Source organism: Ascidiella aspersa, chromosome 4, assembly GCF_963924565.1.
Source record: "Ascidiella aspersa chromosome 4, kaAscAspe10.2, whole genome shotgun sequence".
Lineage (NCBI taxonomy): Eukaryota > Metazoa > Chordata > Ascidiacea > Phlebobranchia > Ascidiidae > Ascidiella > Ascidiella aspersa.
The window spans coordinates 9,114,908-9,134,491 of NC_139450.1; the positions used below are offsets into that span (position 1 = coordinate 9,114,908).

The following is a 19,584-nucleotide window of genomic DNA, read 5'->3' on the forward strand; positions in this document are numbered from 1 at the left end:
TAAAAAAAAGCTTAACAGGCGGTTTTCATTAGCAGTTCGTTTTATTTAAAATTAAATTGTTAGAACCTAGCCGTCCTAGCGTCTCTAAATTCTTAGATCAATACCTTTTCGTCGTTGAGCTATAGTCAAGTTTGGGAAATGGCAGATTATCATGGAAACGTGGTATGTCTTGCTTTGCGAGATAATTATACGAGGTGTCTAAAACTCTTAAGTGACAACTCGGAATTTCCCGTCGAAAGGCCTTTCACAACAAACAAGGCACCGAGAGGTAGCGGATTGCGTAATTTGTGTTGATTCTGCTAAACCGGAACCTGCACGATGTGCACTCCTTAGCCCTATACCACCTGTCCATCACTCAAACCACCCAGCGCTGTTATTTGTGTTGGCTTACGCGCAAGCGAACAGATCGCCAATAAAAGTCGTGATCGACCCGTTTAATTATGCTCCCCGCATATGTGTGCCTTTTTTTGTGCGTCGAAACGGCACTCCTAAATCGGCCGGCGTGGTTTTGTCCAAAGGTATACAACACAGGCTAGCCCATGCTCACCGCGGGTGGCCTATCGTCTTGGCCTTTGACGTTCAACGCTAATGAGTGTCGGAAAAACGGAAGCCCTTGGTTTTCAAAACACTGACTTTTGTTTCGAGGTTGCCCATATAGCTGAACTTGTCCGATAGTGACGATAGTGTTTTTTTGTTTATTTATTTTAATCTCGATATCGGCGAGCAATTGTCAAAACAACGCTTTTCGCCAACCTTTCTAAAGTCAACTAAGTATGGTGAATTATGTGCGGCAAGGCATTACGTGATATTGGCCAATCTTTTACCGGGAAAGTTATTCGACTTCCCAGCAATTCTCCTTCGGTTTTCTTATCTCCATTGGCGTTTTTCCATGACTTTTCATAATAGAGATAGGCATCCTTTTTAGCCAAGATTTTTATATTCTCCAATTTGTTTTTTGCAAAGGGTGATTCGATTTGGATTCAAGAAGTAGTGTAAACTGGTCTGTGTTGTAATCAAGTCAGCCTGAAATGACCTAAGACCCAGTCCAAGTCATTAATTGCAAAAAATAAAAAAACTATAGATCTTGTACGACCAATATCTCAAATAACAAAAACGCTTTATGTAGCAAAAAAATTGCCTGCAAAAATGAAAATAAATAACCGGATTTTATGAAAACAATTAAGTGAAAACACTTAATTTCAACCCAAGTTATTTGACACAATTATTGAACTCCAAGCCGAAAATTTAGGTCAAAATCAGGTCAGTTACAAAACAGTAACTTAAGCGCAAAGTCATTGCAACACTGAATCTCGTATTTAGCAAAGTAAAAAAAAAACTTGCAGCAGCCCGGCAGAAAAAGTCACACCAGCGTAGTAATGCGCAATAATCTGCGGGCTTTGCGCGGCCGTGCTCTCGCCGCTAGTTTACTGTACGCAGCGCGCTCGTGTGATGTGCAACTGTTTCGGCCTTTGCACTTGACTAAACAGGGATTAGTGCTCAACGCGAAATCGGTCGCGTCTATGATTAATCGATCCTTAGCCGTCGCCTTTTAGGAATCTATGTCAAGATCTGTGTCCTTGTTTATGTCACTGGAGCACCTGTGACGTGTGCGCGAAGCCAGATGATGTCTCTTTAAAGCAGCTGGCAGGCCTCTGCGGTTCAAATTAGCCTTACGATTAGCTGCTTATGTTACCGTTGCGGCAGCCTGGCCCATCTAACCTTGGCCGCGTGTCCAATAATCTCTTCCGGAAGCTTGCGTCTTTGCGCAAACGAAATAAAACTAGCTGGCTAGTTTTTTCATTGCGGCGTTCCAACCTCGACAACAATTGTCGTGCAGGCAGAATTTTTTGCAGATAGGAATCCGGTCTGGCATGATTTCATCTCGGTTAAAGACATGAGCGCAGTTCGTGACGTTGTAGATATGGAGTATTACATAGTAGTGTTTACAGTTCAGCCAGGTTTCCGACACTACGGTTAAAAGCGATTGATTCAAACTGAGGTTTGATGAGTTATGATGGCGCAAGTGTTTTTAAATGTGTCAACAGCCTTTATATAAGAACGCCGCAATTGCAATTTGGAGATTGATGACCGCAGACTTTATTGTTCAGCTATTTTGCTAGACGTAAACAAAATTTTCGTTGAGCAAAGCAAGGCTTCGGCCATTACTGTTACCTTTTTTACGTAGAAACAGGCAATGTGAAAAAGGAATTGAGGGTAAGATTTTTCAGCCTAAATAGTGCGGAAAATAGACAGTTTATTTTAAGGCCCTTTACTTCGTCTTGGTGTATACCAGCCTGAAATCTACTCTTGATATGCCTTTACTGTGTTCCTGTTTCTATAGCTTAGCACAGCATAACATAAAAAACAGTACAAATATAAAACAAAAAAATGTCTCGCGGCATCCAGCGATCCAGTACAGATTCAGGCGTGCTGCTTGGCAGAGTGGCCAATTTCCGACGATTCAGGAACAAAAGATTCCAGTAAGAAATTCTTCCGATTTATGCTCTATGTTTTTCGCCGTAGCATTTATCTAATTTCTTTGTACTTCTTTCTATATCAATTCTCCTATATTGGTGTCGTTTCTAAACTTAACTAAAAACAGTTTGAGGTCACAATGGTTTACAGCAAATTATTTCATGAAACTTATTAGTCTATTTCGATAAAATATGAAACGCTTGATATATTTTATGTCTTAGTACTTGTTACCTCGGTTTATATTGCTTTATATAAGGTACATACCTGTTGTCGGCCTTTTTAATAGTTTCTTAAATTCAAATGTAATCGTAAACAAGAATGCAAGACTAGATTGTTTAGTGGTCTGTAATAAAAAAAATAATAATGGACTTCGCTCCCATAATTAAAATTAAATATGAGCCATCGATTGTTTTTTTAATCGTCCTATTTTCATTTTTTTTTAACTATTTTGTTTCTTTAACCACCGCGTTCACTTGGCCAAATGACCATGCCCTTTGCAAGAAAACGAGACAAGTCGATCAATGGATTTTCAGATTTTGCTTAGTTTCGTGAGATAATTAAAAAACGTCCGGCCGCAGGGTTTCGAAAACGTGTCCAAAGAGAGCATGAAAGCCTCTCTTGTGCTGTCAAAGCGGCGAATAGCGCAAAGACAGGCCTCGGATCGATCCCGGGCCCCGGATCGGAAAGTACATCGGCCCCGCCTCGCTTTTGGCGACTTGGAGCTGAATAATTGATGACACGTCACAGGGGGACCGCGTTCATCAAAGTTGAGCGTTAATTAGCGGCCCAAGTGTCTTGCGGTTTGCCCCTATTTTTCACCCTTTCGCATATACAAACACGGCGTGTCTGTCGTATTCTATTCTCGGGTGTTTATCTAATGGCGTCAATTAACATTTGAATTTGTTGTAAACAATTTAAGCCCCTTTCGCCAATGCCAACTGCAAAATCATCTTATAATACATTTTTGTGTTTTCATAGCAGTAAGTCCGATGTTATTTTATACCTAAAACGGATTGTCTTGGCTATCTTTAGAATACACCGAAGATAGAATTTTATTTTTCCATGGTGACTATACACGAAGATAAAGAAATGTCATATATTTCGTGCTACTGTTTTTCTGCGCCAATAAGCTAGCCCTTTCGAACCGCTCACATAGTCAGAATTTTCAATTTGGCAAACGGCATGCAAGTATTCTTCTACATAAACGCACGTTTAGCGCATAGTTGATAAAATATCGGCCATTTTCAACATGTTCGTTCGTTTTCCTTTTCAGTTCGTCGAGCGACGGAGCTTCGCAGAGCAAGTGCCACGGCTGCGGCTTCGCGGTGAACACCAACAGCGAGCTGTACGTGTCGGTCAACTCCGTGCACTACCACAAGGACTGCTTCAAGTGTCGCAAGTGAGTGTCCTTGTCCGTTGTTTGAAGTCGCCGTTTCCTTCCGAGTTAACTTTACATCTGGATCCGGCGCCGAATCAGAGTTCATTTTGTCGTTCTCGGTTCTTGCTCCTAAAGATTCGACAAAAGCTCAATTAACTAGCGTTCCACATTAACTGCAAAACCACCGAAAGACTACAATTGTTTGTTAATTAACTCAAATGTCAATGCCAACTTTTAATTTAACCAAACAAGAAGTTTGCTTAAGGTTCTAAAGTAAAATCAAATTGTTTGTAAACCTATACCATGCACATAGAAATCGCTCGTCTGGTGTAAACGAAGTATAAAGTCGGTTTATACTTCGTTTACACCAGAAGAGCGATTTCTATCTATTGATATGTTGCCTGGTGGAGCTAAATATATCTATACCATGCATTGTTCATGATTTCGTATCGTTTTAATGTTTACGCAGCCATAGGACTATTTGCGTGCATGTCTAGGCCTATTGCTTGCATGTCATAAACCTAACGCGAAAACAAGAGCAAACATAAAAAATCTCCATCTTTGGACCTGAGTCGCAACGTCGAATGGGAAATTTTACCCCGGTCGGTTTGTTTTGCCTTTACACAAAACTTGGCATAAGCCGCGAGATGGAGACAGAGATTGCGCGAAGGTAAGTGAAACGTGACGGACTTTCCGAATCCACAACCAAGACACGAGTAACATCAGCTGCGATTACCGTGGCTGTAACATTAGCGCCAACAATGGAAACCACCTTATTGTTCCGAACCTAAACACGCAAAGTGCTGGTTGTGCCGTTGTTGGGCTTTCAGTCACTTGCCTTGCACCACACACGCTACACAGCGTATATTAACGAGGCAATTTAGCGACGTGTTTGTCCGAGGCAAACAGCACATGATGGACACACTTTATGGGCGTGTTTTTCTACGTTATACACAAACAGGAAAATGGCTATGGACCTCTGTAGCACGTGATTATTCTCGTGCCTTTTACGACACTTTGCAGAATTCTGTTTTGCTGCTTTGCTGGTTGGGTCTGCAGTGCGTTGGTGGGTCAGTCATCTGGTTTGAATGTAGGTTAGGGATTAGAATTAAGAGCTAAAATAGTCAGCGGTTATTTTCGATCGTGGTGGGAATAAAGTAAATTGAGCAGGTTAAAATCGGTTTAGTTTGAACTGGACTGAATCAGCAAAGCTTTCGTTTAAAAGCAATTTACTTTTTTTTAGATTACCATTAATTTGGAAATTGGGAAACGTAACTTTGGCATGCCAAAAGCAACTTGATTTAAAGAAAGAGCAGTTTTTACTTAAGAGTCGGTGTCTTCTCATGTTTCTAATCGAGGGGTTATACAACACTTTTCGTCGTAAAGTCTTCGGTTTTCCCGCTTACCTTTCTCCTGTGCTAAAGTTGCTTTGCTTCATCTTGTGTTTGATCGTTTGACGTACTTGCGGTGGTACGGCCTCGATAGCTAAGTTCACGGGAACAGCCAGGCCCGTTTTACTTTTATTTTGGCCAGGTTGGGTACCTTGCTCCCCGCGAATAAGGCTGTAAAGGCCCGCTTTTGAATAGGTCGTCTACGGCCGATTTTAAAGCGGGCGTTAAATGTTTTTAAAAGTGCAGACCACAATAACAATCCTCCTGCTTCCAAAACAAGCGATCGACCACTGATCTCAGGCGGATTACAGAACGACCGATTTGTAGCGACTTCTTTGTTGGGCGCGTAAGCGGCCGAAGAGACGTAAACCGTTTTTGCTTGCTATAATCCGAACGCAAAAACGCGCAAAGTCGATCGGTTTCGCGAAAAGTCACTTGTTGGTTTTCGCTGGAAAACGCGCCTTTTCGAGGTCGAGAGGTGGCTGCTTCGGTTTTGTGTTTGGCTCGATGAAAAAAATATTTAAAGCTTACAGTGGTGAGAAAAGGTGCTTTGCAGTCGCCGTCCGTAGTATTTACAGGCGGCTGACGCCTTACGGTTCGAGACTCCTATGTTTCTGCAACAAACAACGAATGTTGCATAATCGGATGATCGGATCCAGCCACAATCTAAGGTGGAAGATATTTGAACTATACCGATTACACAGGGAACTTTAATATTCGCCATATCGCCACGGATTAGTTGTTTTACACTTTACAGGGAACAAAAAGTCCATAGGGAACGTAACATTTCAGACCTTGAATGCTTTCGGGCTAAAATATTGCGTTGATTTACTGCTAATGTTGACTTGAATTTAAAATTGCTTCGTCTGATAAAAACTGTCGCCAATATTAGAACGGCCGCCACAATGCCGGACCGCGAAAATCCTAGGCTGAACGCGGGCGGCCGCAACATATGACATTTAAAAGGCAGCGAGCGACGCCGCAGACGCAACGAGGAGGTGAAAAGCACTTCCTTAAGCCATCCTTCTGCGCCTCTCGAGCAGGAGCAAGACGCGGTCGACCCACGTACATGCAAACCCACCCGTTCGTTTGTTCGCCAAGCACCGACAAAGGACCGCGTTCACTTTGTCACGTACGCGGCATTCGGCGCCTTGCTTTGCCGCGAGGCGGACGGAAATGCCGCCGAGATGTTTCCTCTTATGCAACTGAGAGGAACCACAGCGCGCGTCTTACGCAACGTCCAATCTTTTAGTGGAAAACGTTTCACAAAACCTTTTGTTCACCCTTTGCACCTTAATTCAACCCTTAAACCAGTGGTTCTCAACCGGGGTGCCATTTATAATGCTCAAGGGTGCCGAGAGATATTTGACAATTTTAAGAATCTAATTTTTGCTCAACTCTTACAATTTTTTATTGTAATGATTAGAGTGGAATAAAAAACTCAATTAAACTTCCTACGTTGTATAGTTAATGTGCGTTGTTCGAGTTCCGTTTATTGTGAAATTCTATAGTGAATCACCTATAGAATGATTGTCGTATAAATCTTGTAGGGGTGCCGCAATCTGTTAGCCATAAAAGGTTGAGAAACACTGCCTTAAACTATAGTACATGACTGTTTAAAAGCTTTACTCATCGTGTTTGTGTAGGCTCTGTTGCAGCACTGCTGCGGAAAACTGCCTTTAATTGCTTTTATGAATTTTTGGTTGTCAGATTTTTGGAACCAGTCATCAGTAGGGTATATAAATAATATGGGTAGAAATATGTCTGGTAAATATTGGTGTAGTGTGTGTTCTCGCGATTTCTCTTCTGAAAATATAGCAATGGACGAGACATGGTTTTATTCAGGAGAAAGACCTTGCTAACTGGCCAGTGTGTATTATCGCTTGTTGGGAGGCGATATTTGACAGTTAAAAGGGCATCGGGTTTCGGTATACCGGTGCGTCTTGAGGTATACGAGAGAAGGCGTTAAGCTTCAAAAAACGAAATAAATTTTCTAACTGTCCATACCGTGTTTCAGTTTGCCGATAGGATTGACTTTTTCTGGTCGTAAAAACAGCTAGCATTTAAAGTTTTCGAATGTAAGCAAAAACAAATCTGATAAATATATAGACGTGCCTTGTCTTTTCGCCTCTCACCTCATTTTTCACGGGTTTTAATAACGTCAGCGAAAAGTACAACTGACATAGCTTTGTATGCTTTTACAATGCGCGATGAAAGATAAATTGGGTATCTTCGTGTCAGCGGTCTTAATACTAAATTTCTATAAAATAATCCTAATTCCTGTGTAGTTTTTAGGGTCAGATGCCGTGCATACCGCCATACCGTGTCAAAGTGTTTCCCCTTTTCTGTTTGGCAGCGCAACATTCCAAAGCAAGCACAAGTTTCGCAAACCCGCATTTGTATGTCGTTAGTCAACACCTTAAAGCGGTGGGTGTGTTCGAAACGCCCATAAAACGCGAATAACATGCGGCCTTGGCGTAAAACCGCATTGCTTGTTTGCTGCGCTGTTTATTTCGCAATTTGCCAATTGATTTTCCGATTGTGCGCCATATGCCCAGAATTCAAAGCGCGCCCTCATCAACTGATACATTTTGCTAGTGCCAAGATTGAATATATTTTGTTACCTTTCCACGAAAGCCAAAACGAGAATGATTTGCTATTTCGACCCATGTTAAGAAATTATTTCCTTTTAAACTTCGCCCAACTTAAACCTCGAAAAACAAGAACATTAGAAATATAAACTTGCATGTGTAAAATGATATAAGTTCAAGCGGGTTTGCATTGCTGGACAGCATTTGCCTTGGATCGTGTTTCTATGGTGACAACCGCATATCCAAGCGGTTAACACTACACCGTTATTTCCTCTACAACGGCGGTTTTTGCCGCAATATTTTCGTGTGGTTTGGTTACAAAAAGCAGAACAATTCCAGAGGGCCGATGGTTTACTACATGAAAAGGCCATCTTGTTCTAGCTTAACCACGCTTAGAAAATTAAAAAAAAACAGCGAAAAAATGATAACCAGCGACAAGCAGACGTGTAGCGTATGTCTGTATGTTTGGGTGGCGTTCAGGGTGAGACGTAAGTGTTGTGTGTAAATTGCGTTTTGCGACCGCTAAAAATAGACGCCGGCGTGTCTGTTTGCGCACTTTAATTGAGGTGAAATTAACGTTATCGCGTATAGAAATCAAACAGCCGCCTAGCGTATTTTTTCCTGTACTGATACAGCTATATGCATATATATAGGCAATAGGCATGCTTTACACGGACTTGGTTTGTACTCTTTAAAACAACAAGAGAGGGTTGTCAGACGTATGATAAAGCTTCGTAATTTTATTAGCTTTCGTTTTGGCAAATGCTCATGTCATCTACAGTTGCGGAAATCTAAGATTCGAAGCAAAATGACGCTAGCAATGTTATGGTGGAACATTGTTGGACCGAACAAATGACTGTAAAGTTTTATTATTTATTTGGGTCGTTCTTTTTCCACTGTACAGATATATGTAGGAAACAATATGTAAATTAATTACGGCGCAACACCAAATTTCAATGGCGTTGTATTTTCAATTAGTTTAACTGGAGGCTACAAACCGTACAGCATAAAAAAAAAAAAAAGTCCGCCGCAGTTTCACGTTTACGGCGAAACTCTCCGGAAGACGACGCAGGTATCACGGCTTTCTTCCGTTCCAGCTGAAAACGCGCTCCGAACAAAATCGAGACGAAACGTGTAGAACCAGAATTGTACACACCGTCCGTTTGCAGAAAGAACAGAACAGAATAGCCGGTACTGCGGATATGCCTTTTGCCGTGCGGCCGTAGGAAGCGACCGCATAGAACGCTTAATAGCAACCGGTCGGGTGCCAGCAGTCGCCCATCGGCGCACTTACGCGTGTCTGCGATGGGAAACTCGGCTTCTTGTTTATACTAAAATGGTGCCCTGTGCCGGTTTGCGCTCTCAGTTGTCACTGGAGTAAGGACGGGTCCGCTGATAGACTAGTTTCGCCATTGCAGCTTATGTTTATCGCTAGTGAAGAGGCTAATCGCGACATATATACTTTAAAGGGGCTAATCTCGGAACTATTACAGTGCACTTTGAGAAAAAAGCAAACAAACCAGTAGTCGTGAAACTGAAAATGTAGCGGTTTGGCTTTATCAGTAGCATTTAGACTTGAAAAAGTTTTGGGAACTTCGATTTTAGGTTAACTAAAAACTCGTTTAGATCTCAGCTCCTTAACGCTGGTTTTAATATCGCCAGCAATAAATTCCGCGTACTTCATGTTTGTTTCCTCAGCGCGATGAAACACTTCAGAACCATGTGAAGGGTTAACCCACAAACTCCGAGTAGCAATAACGCCGCTCCAAGTATCATTTCACAGAGCAAATATTAATTTAAAGAAAACGCTTGGTGGCGCAAGGGAGCAAAAACAGAATAACCACGTGTGCCTGTGTTGCATAACTGTCTAAGAACCAAATCAAACTATACGCATTCTATTGGCCTCTGTTCTAAACTTTTGTATGCCGAACGATTTGCGCTATTGGACTCCGCTCCCTCGATTAAACTTTGATATCCAGGCGGCTTTGTTGAATTGTGGGAAACGTTACGAAATAAAAAGGCGAAAATATCGCCCCAAACCCCTTTTGACCCTTTTTTTGCTTCGCTCATAAAAGCGCAAGGCACTGGCCAGCAGTCAATTCTTGCTCGCTTTTAGTTTTGTGCACTTTTGTACAGCTCAGAATAACAGGAATTTCAAACCCGACAATGCATTTTCAAACCTTAAAAACAACGCAATCGCCTCGCTCAAACATTAGTGCTTGATCCTTAAGCGCATCCTTATTTTTCTCGATTGCTACCGGCTTGAAAACTCGCGCGACCTCACCTCTTCCCAGTGCACGTAGTCGTCAATCGCCGTCAAGCGCTTAACGCGGGACGTATCCTGCCACTTTCCAGAGAGAACCAATCGTCGGTGGCCTCCGTGTGAACCCGCGGTACACCGAGGTCGAACTCCCCATCGGGGCCAACGCCCCCACCGCCCGGCTAAAATTAATGTAGCAATTCCAGCCATAATTTCGTAAGTCAACTTAGCGATTTTACCTAGTGGTAAAATTATCGAAAAATGGTAGGTGACAAACTGCTGGAGGTAACTAAACTTAGTAAAAAGTAAATTGTAATTAAATACCTTACGAAAATTTTTTTCAATTTTACTTGTTTTGCTTGTGAGTCGGGGCACTTTATGTCCGAAATATCTATTAGCGCCGGAATACAGTGTCAAGAATCGGTGGCCTCCAAGTGAACCCGCGGTACACCGTGGTCGAACTCCCCGTCGGGGCCAACGCCCCCGCCGCCCGGCTATCCCACCCTCTTAACCTGTGGGTCGTGCTTAGCGTACAGCCGATCTGCTGTATACCGTGCACGGCACGACCCACGCTGCCTGGCCCGCTACCTCGTCGCGCGAGGAAATGTGCCTTTCCGCGCTGCAAAGGAAGCAAGTTAGCTGATGGGGAAATTGATCGGGCCAAAAAGCGCCCGGCCGGCACGCGATTGCGCCATAGAGATGTGCGTGTGCGTGTGCGTGTGCGTGTACTGCTTCAACAGTGAGTTTATTTCGAGGCAGATCAGTTGCGTAGTTTGTAGTGCTACTATGAGTAAGTTTTTTTAGTATATTATATAGGTATGATATATGGTAGTTTCATTTTTGTCACCCTTTTTCTTTTTTTGTGTCGTTTTTTCTTTGCGCCTTGTTGGCCATGTGTGTCATTTCCTGATGAAGCTTTCTAAATAATTAGCCCAAACGTTGGACAAACAAATAGATACCAGAGGAACTTATTTTTAGTATGCTATGCCTGGTAGCAACAGCATATTTATATAGTAGATTTGTGCATCTTGGTTTCATAGGGCTGTGACGTATTTTCTCTTCTAGGATGCTTATTGGATAACAATCATCTATTTTCTGCTTAACTTACTTGTGCGGTTTCGGTTTGACCAGCATAAACAAAAGAGTTTTTCACGATAACGGCAGCTGTCGTTGTTTCAACTTTCGGCCGGTGATGCAGGGCACGAAAAACCCCCAACGCAAAACGGTTTCGCCGCGTTGACCATTTCACGCTGGCCAACACAAACTCGATAGTCATAGTATTAGTCATTTTTAAAGAAAGCATGCCAAAACAGCGCGTTTCGAACTCTCCATTGTACAACTAGGGATCGCACGCAAAGGGTAGGCGCTTCTAGGGATGGCGGAAGTGGGCATTTTTTTAGTTTGCTTCTTGTGTTTTGAGCCCCTCGCAGACAAGACCCCATGTCGTCTGCACGCGTCCAACATTTAGCAAAGCCGCTTTCATGTTGTTTAGAAAAGGGTAGAGGAACTCGTTTGGGGGAAAGGGGCGGGTGAAACGCTATCTAAGCTTGGCTGGTAAGATGTTTGCTTAGTCAAGGCTGGTAAGATGTTTTGCTTAGTCACCTTTTGAAGTTAATTGCACCTTTTTGAAAGTTAATTGTGCTAAATTGGGCATTGAAAAGTTAAGGGTTTACAGGAAAGAAAAGGCAAATTTAGGCGACAACCATGCCTTACTTTCAACAGTGTTTTATTTTGTTGGAGGTTGTGCGAGGATACTTCTCCATCAATACAATATAGTATGATAAAATAGGTTTTTTAAAGCTTTTACACCATTTGCCTTTATAGCCCTATTGCAGAACATACCGCGTGTGTCAATTTCGAGATGTCAAAAAATAACGGATCAAGGTTGACATCCAATACCAAGTTGTAGTATCGATATTCGCGCGATACTAGGGTGGTATCGGTACCCATCTGATACCAAATGGATATAAAAATTCCGGCCATAATTTGTAAGCCAACTTAGCGATTTTACCTAATCTTAAAATTAACAATGGTAGCTTGGATGGTCACAAACTGCTATAGCGATAACTAAACTTAGTAAGTAAATTGTGATCTAATACCTTTTAAAAACCTCCAAATCTATATTGCTCGTTAAGTATAGTAATGTCGCTGTTTGTTATTGCGTCGGATCGGGGCTCTTCATGCCCGAAATATCTATCGGTACCGGCATAAAATGTCAAGAATCGCACAACCCTTTTATATGCAAACCGAATATTTGAAAATCTCGCCCTAATGCACGTTAGTGACGACAATGACTTCGAATGGCATCAATTCTACCACCTGGTTTACGTGTTAACATTATTTTGTATTCGTTTTTTAGCGACTGATGATGCCGTGATTGGCGAAATATATTTCTCTTTTATAAACTAGAACCTATAGTGACTGATTTTGACTGAGACAAGAAAGTCTATACTGTTTTGTTAACCCTTTCATATCTGATAAAATATCAATAAAGCAGGACAAATTTTATCATAGATGCAAAATGTCTTGCAATCCCTTTTTAATCCCCTCGTGAGTACGCATTTCAAAAGTTGTAAAGGTCTTCAGTTGATTGACAACCCCTTCGTTGTTTTTTTTTGTTTGACAACGCCTTACGCGACCCTAGATTTTAGCTGCTGTAGACCGACGAGCTATTTATCTTGTCATATCCCGGCTGCATTTTACAGCAGTTCGTGATGCTGCTGCGGAACCGAGCCAGGAAAAGCTACGTAATAAACTGGCCCCGCGCGCCGTACATGACATCAAAAATTTTCACACCTAAAAGAACCGTCTTGTTCGTTCGCCAGGTTTATTTTTGTGCTAAGCCACAGCTATCTCACAACGCGTTAGACATATATCATCTCATGCTTTATGGTACCGAAATCAGAACCACATTTGATTATATTTGGGCCTTCTATATTATATACTTTAATATAAGCGTATACATTTTACAAGTTGTTATAATTAACAGGTCAATTTAAATTCGCCTATATTTCTGGTTATGTCTAGTTTCAGTACGTGCCGTGAAGACAATGGAATGCACAAGAGTTATCGCTTGTTCTCAAACTTTATAAAAACAATGACAGTGGTGTGCTAGCTCGTTTCGTTAGCTTGATGTTTTATTAAATGACTCAAAGTGTATTTTCGTCCTGATAAAACACTCAAGTCACTTCACGAACCAAGAGTAGTTTAGCCCAGTATTTCCGGGTCCTTTAAATAATCAACTTCCAAATAGAGACATTGTACCGGCCAAAACGCTGGTCTTCGCTGTAAAATTTGTGAAATCATCGCGCTGTTTTGTATACGTTCAACATGAATTGCATCTTAACCAACCCTGGTTTTTAATTTAGCGAAGCCCGGTTAAAACTGTTACATTCTTTTGAATAAAAGCGCACTAACAAAATAAAATCAGTGGGTGTAAAACCTTTTCAATTTCGGTTTAAAGGAATTCAACTGTTGATGCGACAAAATGACAGAAAGCAACTGACTGGAAAAATGCCAGGCTAAATCGGTAGTTGTCAATCAAGACTGGCGCTAATCCCTAAACTCTCACCGTTAGCTTTAAGCGAATCTATGGATCATTTGTCCTAAACCAGTCAAGCTTTAATTTTGCCAACCGGGCGCCTGAATTCCACGCCAGTTCCAGCGTAACAATTTGCAGGTAAAAGTTGCGGATTACAGCTTGCAGTTAATGCTAGGCCAAACACAATACCTACCGGTTATTTGGTTTACGTTAGTCGCGAAATTAGGTGGTTATGGGTTTGTTACATTGAATTATCGTTTTTTCGCAAATGACTTAGTTCTGTATATTTCGAAATGGTTCTGGGCAGTCAATATTTAATGAATAGAGTATGTTTGTAGCCGTAGAGTTATTATAACAATGAGAAAAGTGTATAGTAGTAATTCAACATTTAATTTTCTGAAAGGTGTTTTAGGTGTCCACTATTTTGCATACCCAGGGAAGTCGAAAGCTAGGTAAATAAACAAAAATTGCGAAACTTTACTCTGTCCGACAAATTCTCTTCTAAGCCATTTAAGCCAAATTTGTTTTGACAACTTACCCGAAAATCCCCTAAATCCCGGTTTCCTTTGGTCTTATTGGCGTCGAACCTTATAAGATCGCTCGCCGGCCTCTATTTGAAAGCGTGTCGCAACAGATCTGTTTCTTGTGTAGCGAGTCGCCGACTGACCCGCGCGACAAGCGTAACGCGACACTCGTAATTCGTTAATGGCGTTTACCTTGTCGAGGCGGGCCCCGGTTGTCTCCGTTATGATGTCTGTCTACACTTGCTCGGTCAAATCTAGTATCTTAATGTATGTTCTGGCAACACCGCCGCTTCCTGTCGATAATGTTGCTGTCTTGGAAAAGCCAATTTCGCGTTGATACAGTTTACATTGCTATTTCGCTAAGCCCCTGCTATTCTTCTGCGCTACTTTACACTTGTTATACCTGGTCAGATTTGCTTTAAAAACAGAAGGTTGAGTTTTCTTAGTTTCGTCGAAGCGAAAAGTACAGCAAAAGGATTGCGAATATGGCCGATTTCGAAACATTATGTTAGCTGGCAATAAAATGTTGATAAAATTCGATTAAAAATTGGGTTGCGGGTCGACAATCGGTTTTCGTCACCACGACGGTCGGCAACCTTTTTATGCTTTGTAAACCCTGATTGAACTTTTCCTTGCGGACGAAATGATCAACCTTAACGTTTTTACTTTCATTGCCGGCAATCGACGCCAATGGTTAAACTGTAGACAGTGTGTGTTCAATCGTTGGGTGTGTGGACTGTATCACACGACAGCAATTTAAATGTCTTCATCACCAATATATATTTGGCAAATGCCGTTATTTTGACCAAAATTATACGACTTCAAACCAAATAAAATGGCCAAATTATTTTGTTGGCTGTAGTTTTGTTTTTTTGGGTGAAATATTGTTATTGTCAATATTATTTTTTAATTTGGTTTTAATGCCTGGAAATTTATTCATACAATGTGCTATCACTTAACGGTTCAACGATTGACAGTCCATCAAGTCGTCAGTGAAATATCACACGCCTAACTCGCGTGAAATGCCTCGTGTCAATATATTTCCGCTCGTAGCTTTCTAGAAACAAATTCATTTCTGGCAAAAAAACAACAACAAATCGCCGGCCAGTAGTTCTGCAAACGTTCGCTGCCAACGCTGCTAACGCTGCCAACGCTACCAACGCTACCAACGCTGCGAACGCCACCGGTGCAATTCTCAGTAACCGCAAAAACGCTCTTATGACGCGGCGCCAGAGAAAACCGGATGCACCACAATTTACCGGAAGTGACGACCGTATTGTGTCCCTCGCTGCACATGTGACCAAAGCATTGCGCAATGCTACTCACGTGACCGTCAATCTAATTCATGGTTAATACACGTCTGTATGCACTAATCGGACAGGCTTTATTGGTATTGCCTGGCGTGTTTGTGTTTAGAGGTGTGCTGTAATTTTATACTGAAAAGCAGTTTATAGGAAGCAGTTTATTTGAAAGAATTTTGGGTTTTGAAACCGGTAGAATGAAGTTTCAGTACGCGACGCTGAAAATAAGTAACTTCAGTAACTATGTATTGTGTTACTTTAAGCCTTTAAGTGAAGGCTTATTTATTTATGAACATCATATGATGCCTAAGAATTGGCGTGGATAAAATCCTGCGCAGATCAGGCCCAGGCCCGGTGCCATTTGCTTGGTAAATTTAGCTCGCAAACCACTTTTAATGTATTTTTACAAAAGTTTCTCTTTTTTATCGGTTTTATATTCCATTGCTTGACTTTATTAAAACGTGCAGCTAAAGTCGTTCTTTGTTAGAAAATCTTTGTTTCTTCAATTTTATGCATTGTTAAACTTCTCTGGAGGCCTAGAATATCAGCGTTGTGACTTTCCTAGCCGCTGACATAAATGCTCGGCGAGATACTGTTTTGTTGCAGTCCACTTAATAATGTTGCAGTCCACTCGAAATCAAAAAATGGAAAACAAAAAATGAACAATTGGCCGTTAACGCCTAATTTTTAAAAAGATTTACAACAATTAGAATGATCTTCGAACAGAAATTCAAATTTTCTGCCAACGAAACTATAAAATTTGTATGGCGTTTTTATGGCCCGCTTGCCAAATCGGAAAATAGTGCATATTTGGCTTTTATTGTCAAATACATCAAACTCTTCTATCTGTTATTGTTTGTTGATTGATTCCGTCAACTTCTAGTCAGTCTGGTTGGCAATTTCCAGTCGGTATGGAACCTTAAAAAAGCTTTGAGGTCGAATACCGCAAGGAATTACCTCTAATTCCAGCGAAACGACCAGTTTGCGCGACGCCATAAAAACCCTCATCAGGGAGACCCATTATTTTTTGGGGTCACTATTGTCGTCAGGCCTTATTGAGGCCAAACAATGCCAGCCAGAAATATTTCAGATTTTAAATTAGATTAGAAATAAAATTAAAGCTTTTAATTTTATAAAATTTAATTAGAATTAGAATTACGGAGTTGGCGAAAATTAAAATTGAACCAAAATCCGAACAGGCTTTATTTTCTCATTAGAGTGTATTTGACAATGTTTCGTGCTCCAATTTCTTCACTTTGATAGGTGAATAATAATTTAACTGCATGGCTCGAAACTTTTCAAAACTGAAAATAAAACCATATCGGACAAGGCAGCATTTTAGGTAAAATCACAAATAGATTCAAAGTTGACACACAAACATTTCACAATTTAAATTCCGACATGGTTTTATTTTTAGTTTTGGAACAAAGATTAGATTCAAAGTTGGCACACAAGCAGTTCACAATTTAAATAAGAATTAGTACGTATCTTTCTAAGTCACCGAATTAGAATCTGGCCCCGACGGCGCCGGTACCGAGACTCGATTTCGATTGCCGAATCGAAGAGCAGCGGCCGCGAAAAAAAGCGCCCGTCAAATTGCGAGCCGAGGGATTTCGCTCCGGTCGGCAATTGTCGAAAACGTCGTCTGCGCGTCGCCCGCCGTCTGTTATTGTTCGCCTTGTCGGTGATAACCTTTGCCGCGTCTTGACGGCACGCCAGGTTCATTGCGCTGATTGTCGCCTGTTCCGCGTGCCATTAAAAGGGATTTTACGATGCAATCGAATGCAGAAAGGGGTTATAGTCGGAAATTCAGCGAGGCGTTAGTACACTGGTCCGTCCGCATTGACATTAAATAGTAGGTCAGTTATCTTAGACACTGCGGCCTAAACGTTATTAAGATTGGTCGTGTAGCTATTACCCAGTTGCCAAGGGTTGGAGAAAAGCACTGAAGAGTGATTAAAAACGAGAAGATAGCGCTGTTCATGGTGGTCTTGTAAACTGACCGTATATGACGCCCGCTGAGTAAGTCGTCTGCATATTTGTTCTAGAGCTTCGTGCCAAACAGTAGTTCATGTTGGCCCATTTTTTTCAGTTAGAAACGGTAAAACGCGTAAACGACGATGTTAATAATATGTTTGACCGGTTATGCAGGCAGGTTAGAAAAAGTTTTTTTTTTGCGGCAACAATATTTACAGTTATGGCTCCGGAAGCTGCTCGAAGGGAGAATTGTACAAACCGCGCCTCGAACCCAGCACTGTGTAGCAAAATCGCTCGAGGAGAATAGCCAGACCTAATGCTCTTTTCTTGTAAGAAACGAAGGCAAATAGTGTGGACGCTCGCACAGGAGGCAACTGTAGCGAGCAAACACGCGGGCCTGATTCCTCGAAGTGTATACGAGCCCGCTACGATATTTTCCGGCACAGAGAGACGTAATGTGTACCCACGGATATCCTTACGACCCTCAGTCGCCGTTTGTATGTCACACGTGTTTTTTTGCCTTGAAAATCGCGTTTCGGTTAAACGTGAATCACCCGTCCGGTCCGAACCCAAATGACGCCCTCCTTCTAAACAGGTCGCTGTTTATCTGTTTTACGTTGTGTTGCCGTTTGTTATCGCTCCCGTTCAGGTTTTTATGGGCTTGTTGGCGAAACAGCGTTTGCTGTGTGCTAGTGTAGCCGTGGCTCCCTTCGCAGCTGTGTGCGTTGGGTGGCGTTTGGGAATTTTTCGTCTTTGTCTTGCGGTCATGGTTGCTATTTAGACACTCTATACGAGTTTACTTTTCTTTAAAGGCTTGCTATTTTCGACGTTCTACGAGTTGACTCTTTAAGCCTACTCGAAGCGAAGTGTTTGCCCTTGTTATTGTTGCTATGCACATAAAGTAGAGCACTTCCTTTCTCTTGTTACTGCAGACATGGTTCACTTATGAGTCAACGGCGCGTTTTACGCTCGATGCTTTGAAGCGCAAGGGATTTTGCAGTAAAACGCAAAGCAAATATCAAACCCCGTATTGACATGGGTGTTATTGCTTCACAGATTCGAATTAAGTTTAATTTATAAATTCCAACCTTTTATAGGTTTGGAAAACGTGGTTTAAGCGATTTGAAGAACCTTTATTACCTCCAACAATCCTTTTGTAAATTTTTTCCCCTGGAGTTTATTGACAGATCTCCACACTCAAAATGTGCTCGGTGCGGTTGGGCCAATGGACTTGTTTGTGGCAGCCGCTGCATCGTTTTTAATTGCAACCCATCCCAGCTTTAAAATGCGAGCCGTCCGCAATCGAATTTAATTGCAGCACTCTCTTGAAGTGCCTCGTATATCGCGTCACGAGCCAGTTTTTTTTTGTATGGTCGACTTGTTTTCGTGCTTTTCGCTTTGAACCCACGCAAGAGTTGTGGCGTTTGGCAGGACGACGAAATTTGTTCAAACAAGTTTCCGTATATAGGGCTTTCCAAGATTGTTTGGTAGTTAAGAGGGTGATTTATTGCTATTAATAACCTCAACTTGTAGAACTTAAATTCATGGTTTAGGCCTAATCGGGGTAAAGTAGAATCATTTTCTTACCGAAATGAATTGAATATTTTGAGATAACGTCACAAATTTACTTCATAACTGGATGTCTAAAACAACAAATCGTGCGAAAGTTACCGTTCGGTGTAGTGCACAAATATGCAACTGAAATCTTAGTTTAAATACATTTAGGGAGATAGGGGAATGGCCCGATGAAAAAGGACAATGTATCTGCTAGAATTATTTTGTTTTTATACTTGTTTAGTCATCATTGGTTTTCCTAACAGCTAGACTTGGCCAACTTTGATTAAACATTGTGTTTAAGCGGAGTATACTATTAATTACCCTTATAACACTGTTGCTAGTAACAACTGGGCCAATTTATTTTAACCTGATCATCTATATTCAATCGATTGTTCCTCCGGGCCTTCTCGGCGCTTATTCGAGGCCTGGTTACAATACAATTAAAAACAGGGACGCTTGCATATAGAATTCTCTTTGCAGCAACACTGAATTTAGTTTCACCCGCAGCACGCGAATCTCGAGCTGTCACATTACACAGGCGATAATAAGTTTGCGACCGATCCGTATAGCACGTCCTTATCGAAGTAAG

The 19,584-nt window shown here is 41.6% G+C and overlaps 1 protein-coding gene across 1 annotated transcript in view; it reads left to right on the forward strand.

Moving 5' to 3' along the window:
* LOC146147040 (uncharacterized) overlaps nt 1-19,584 on the forward strand; it is a 104,499-nt gene that overhangs the window by 35,777 nt on the left and 49,138 nt on the right. The window contains exon 11 of the mRNA XM_083387901.1: nt 3,749-3,874. Coding sequence (XP_083244027.1) covers nt 3,749-3,874 — 126 coding nt within the window. The remainder of the gene's footprint in view (nt 1-3,748; nt 3,875-19,584) is intronic.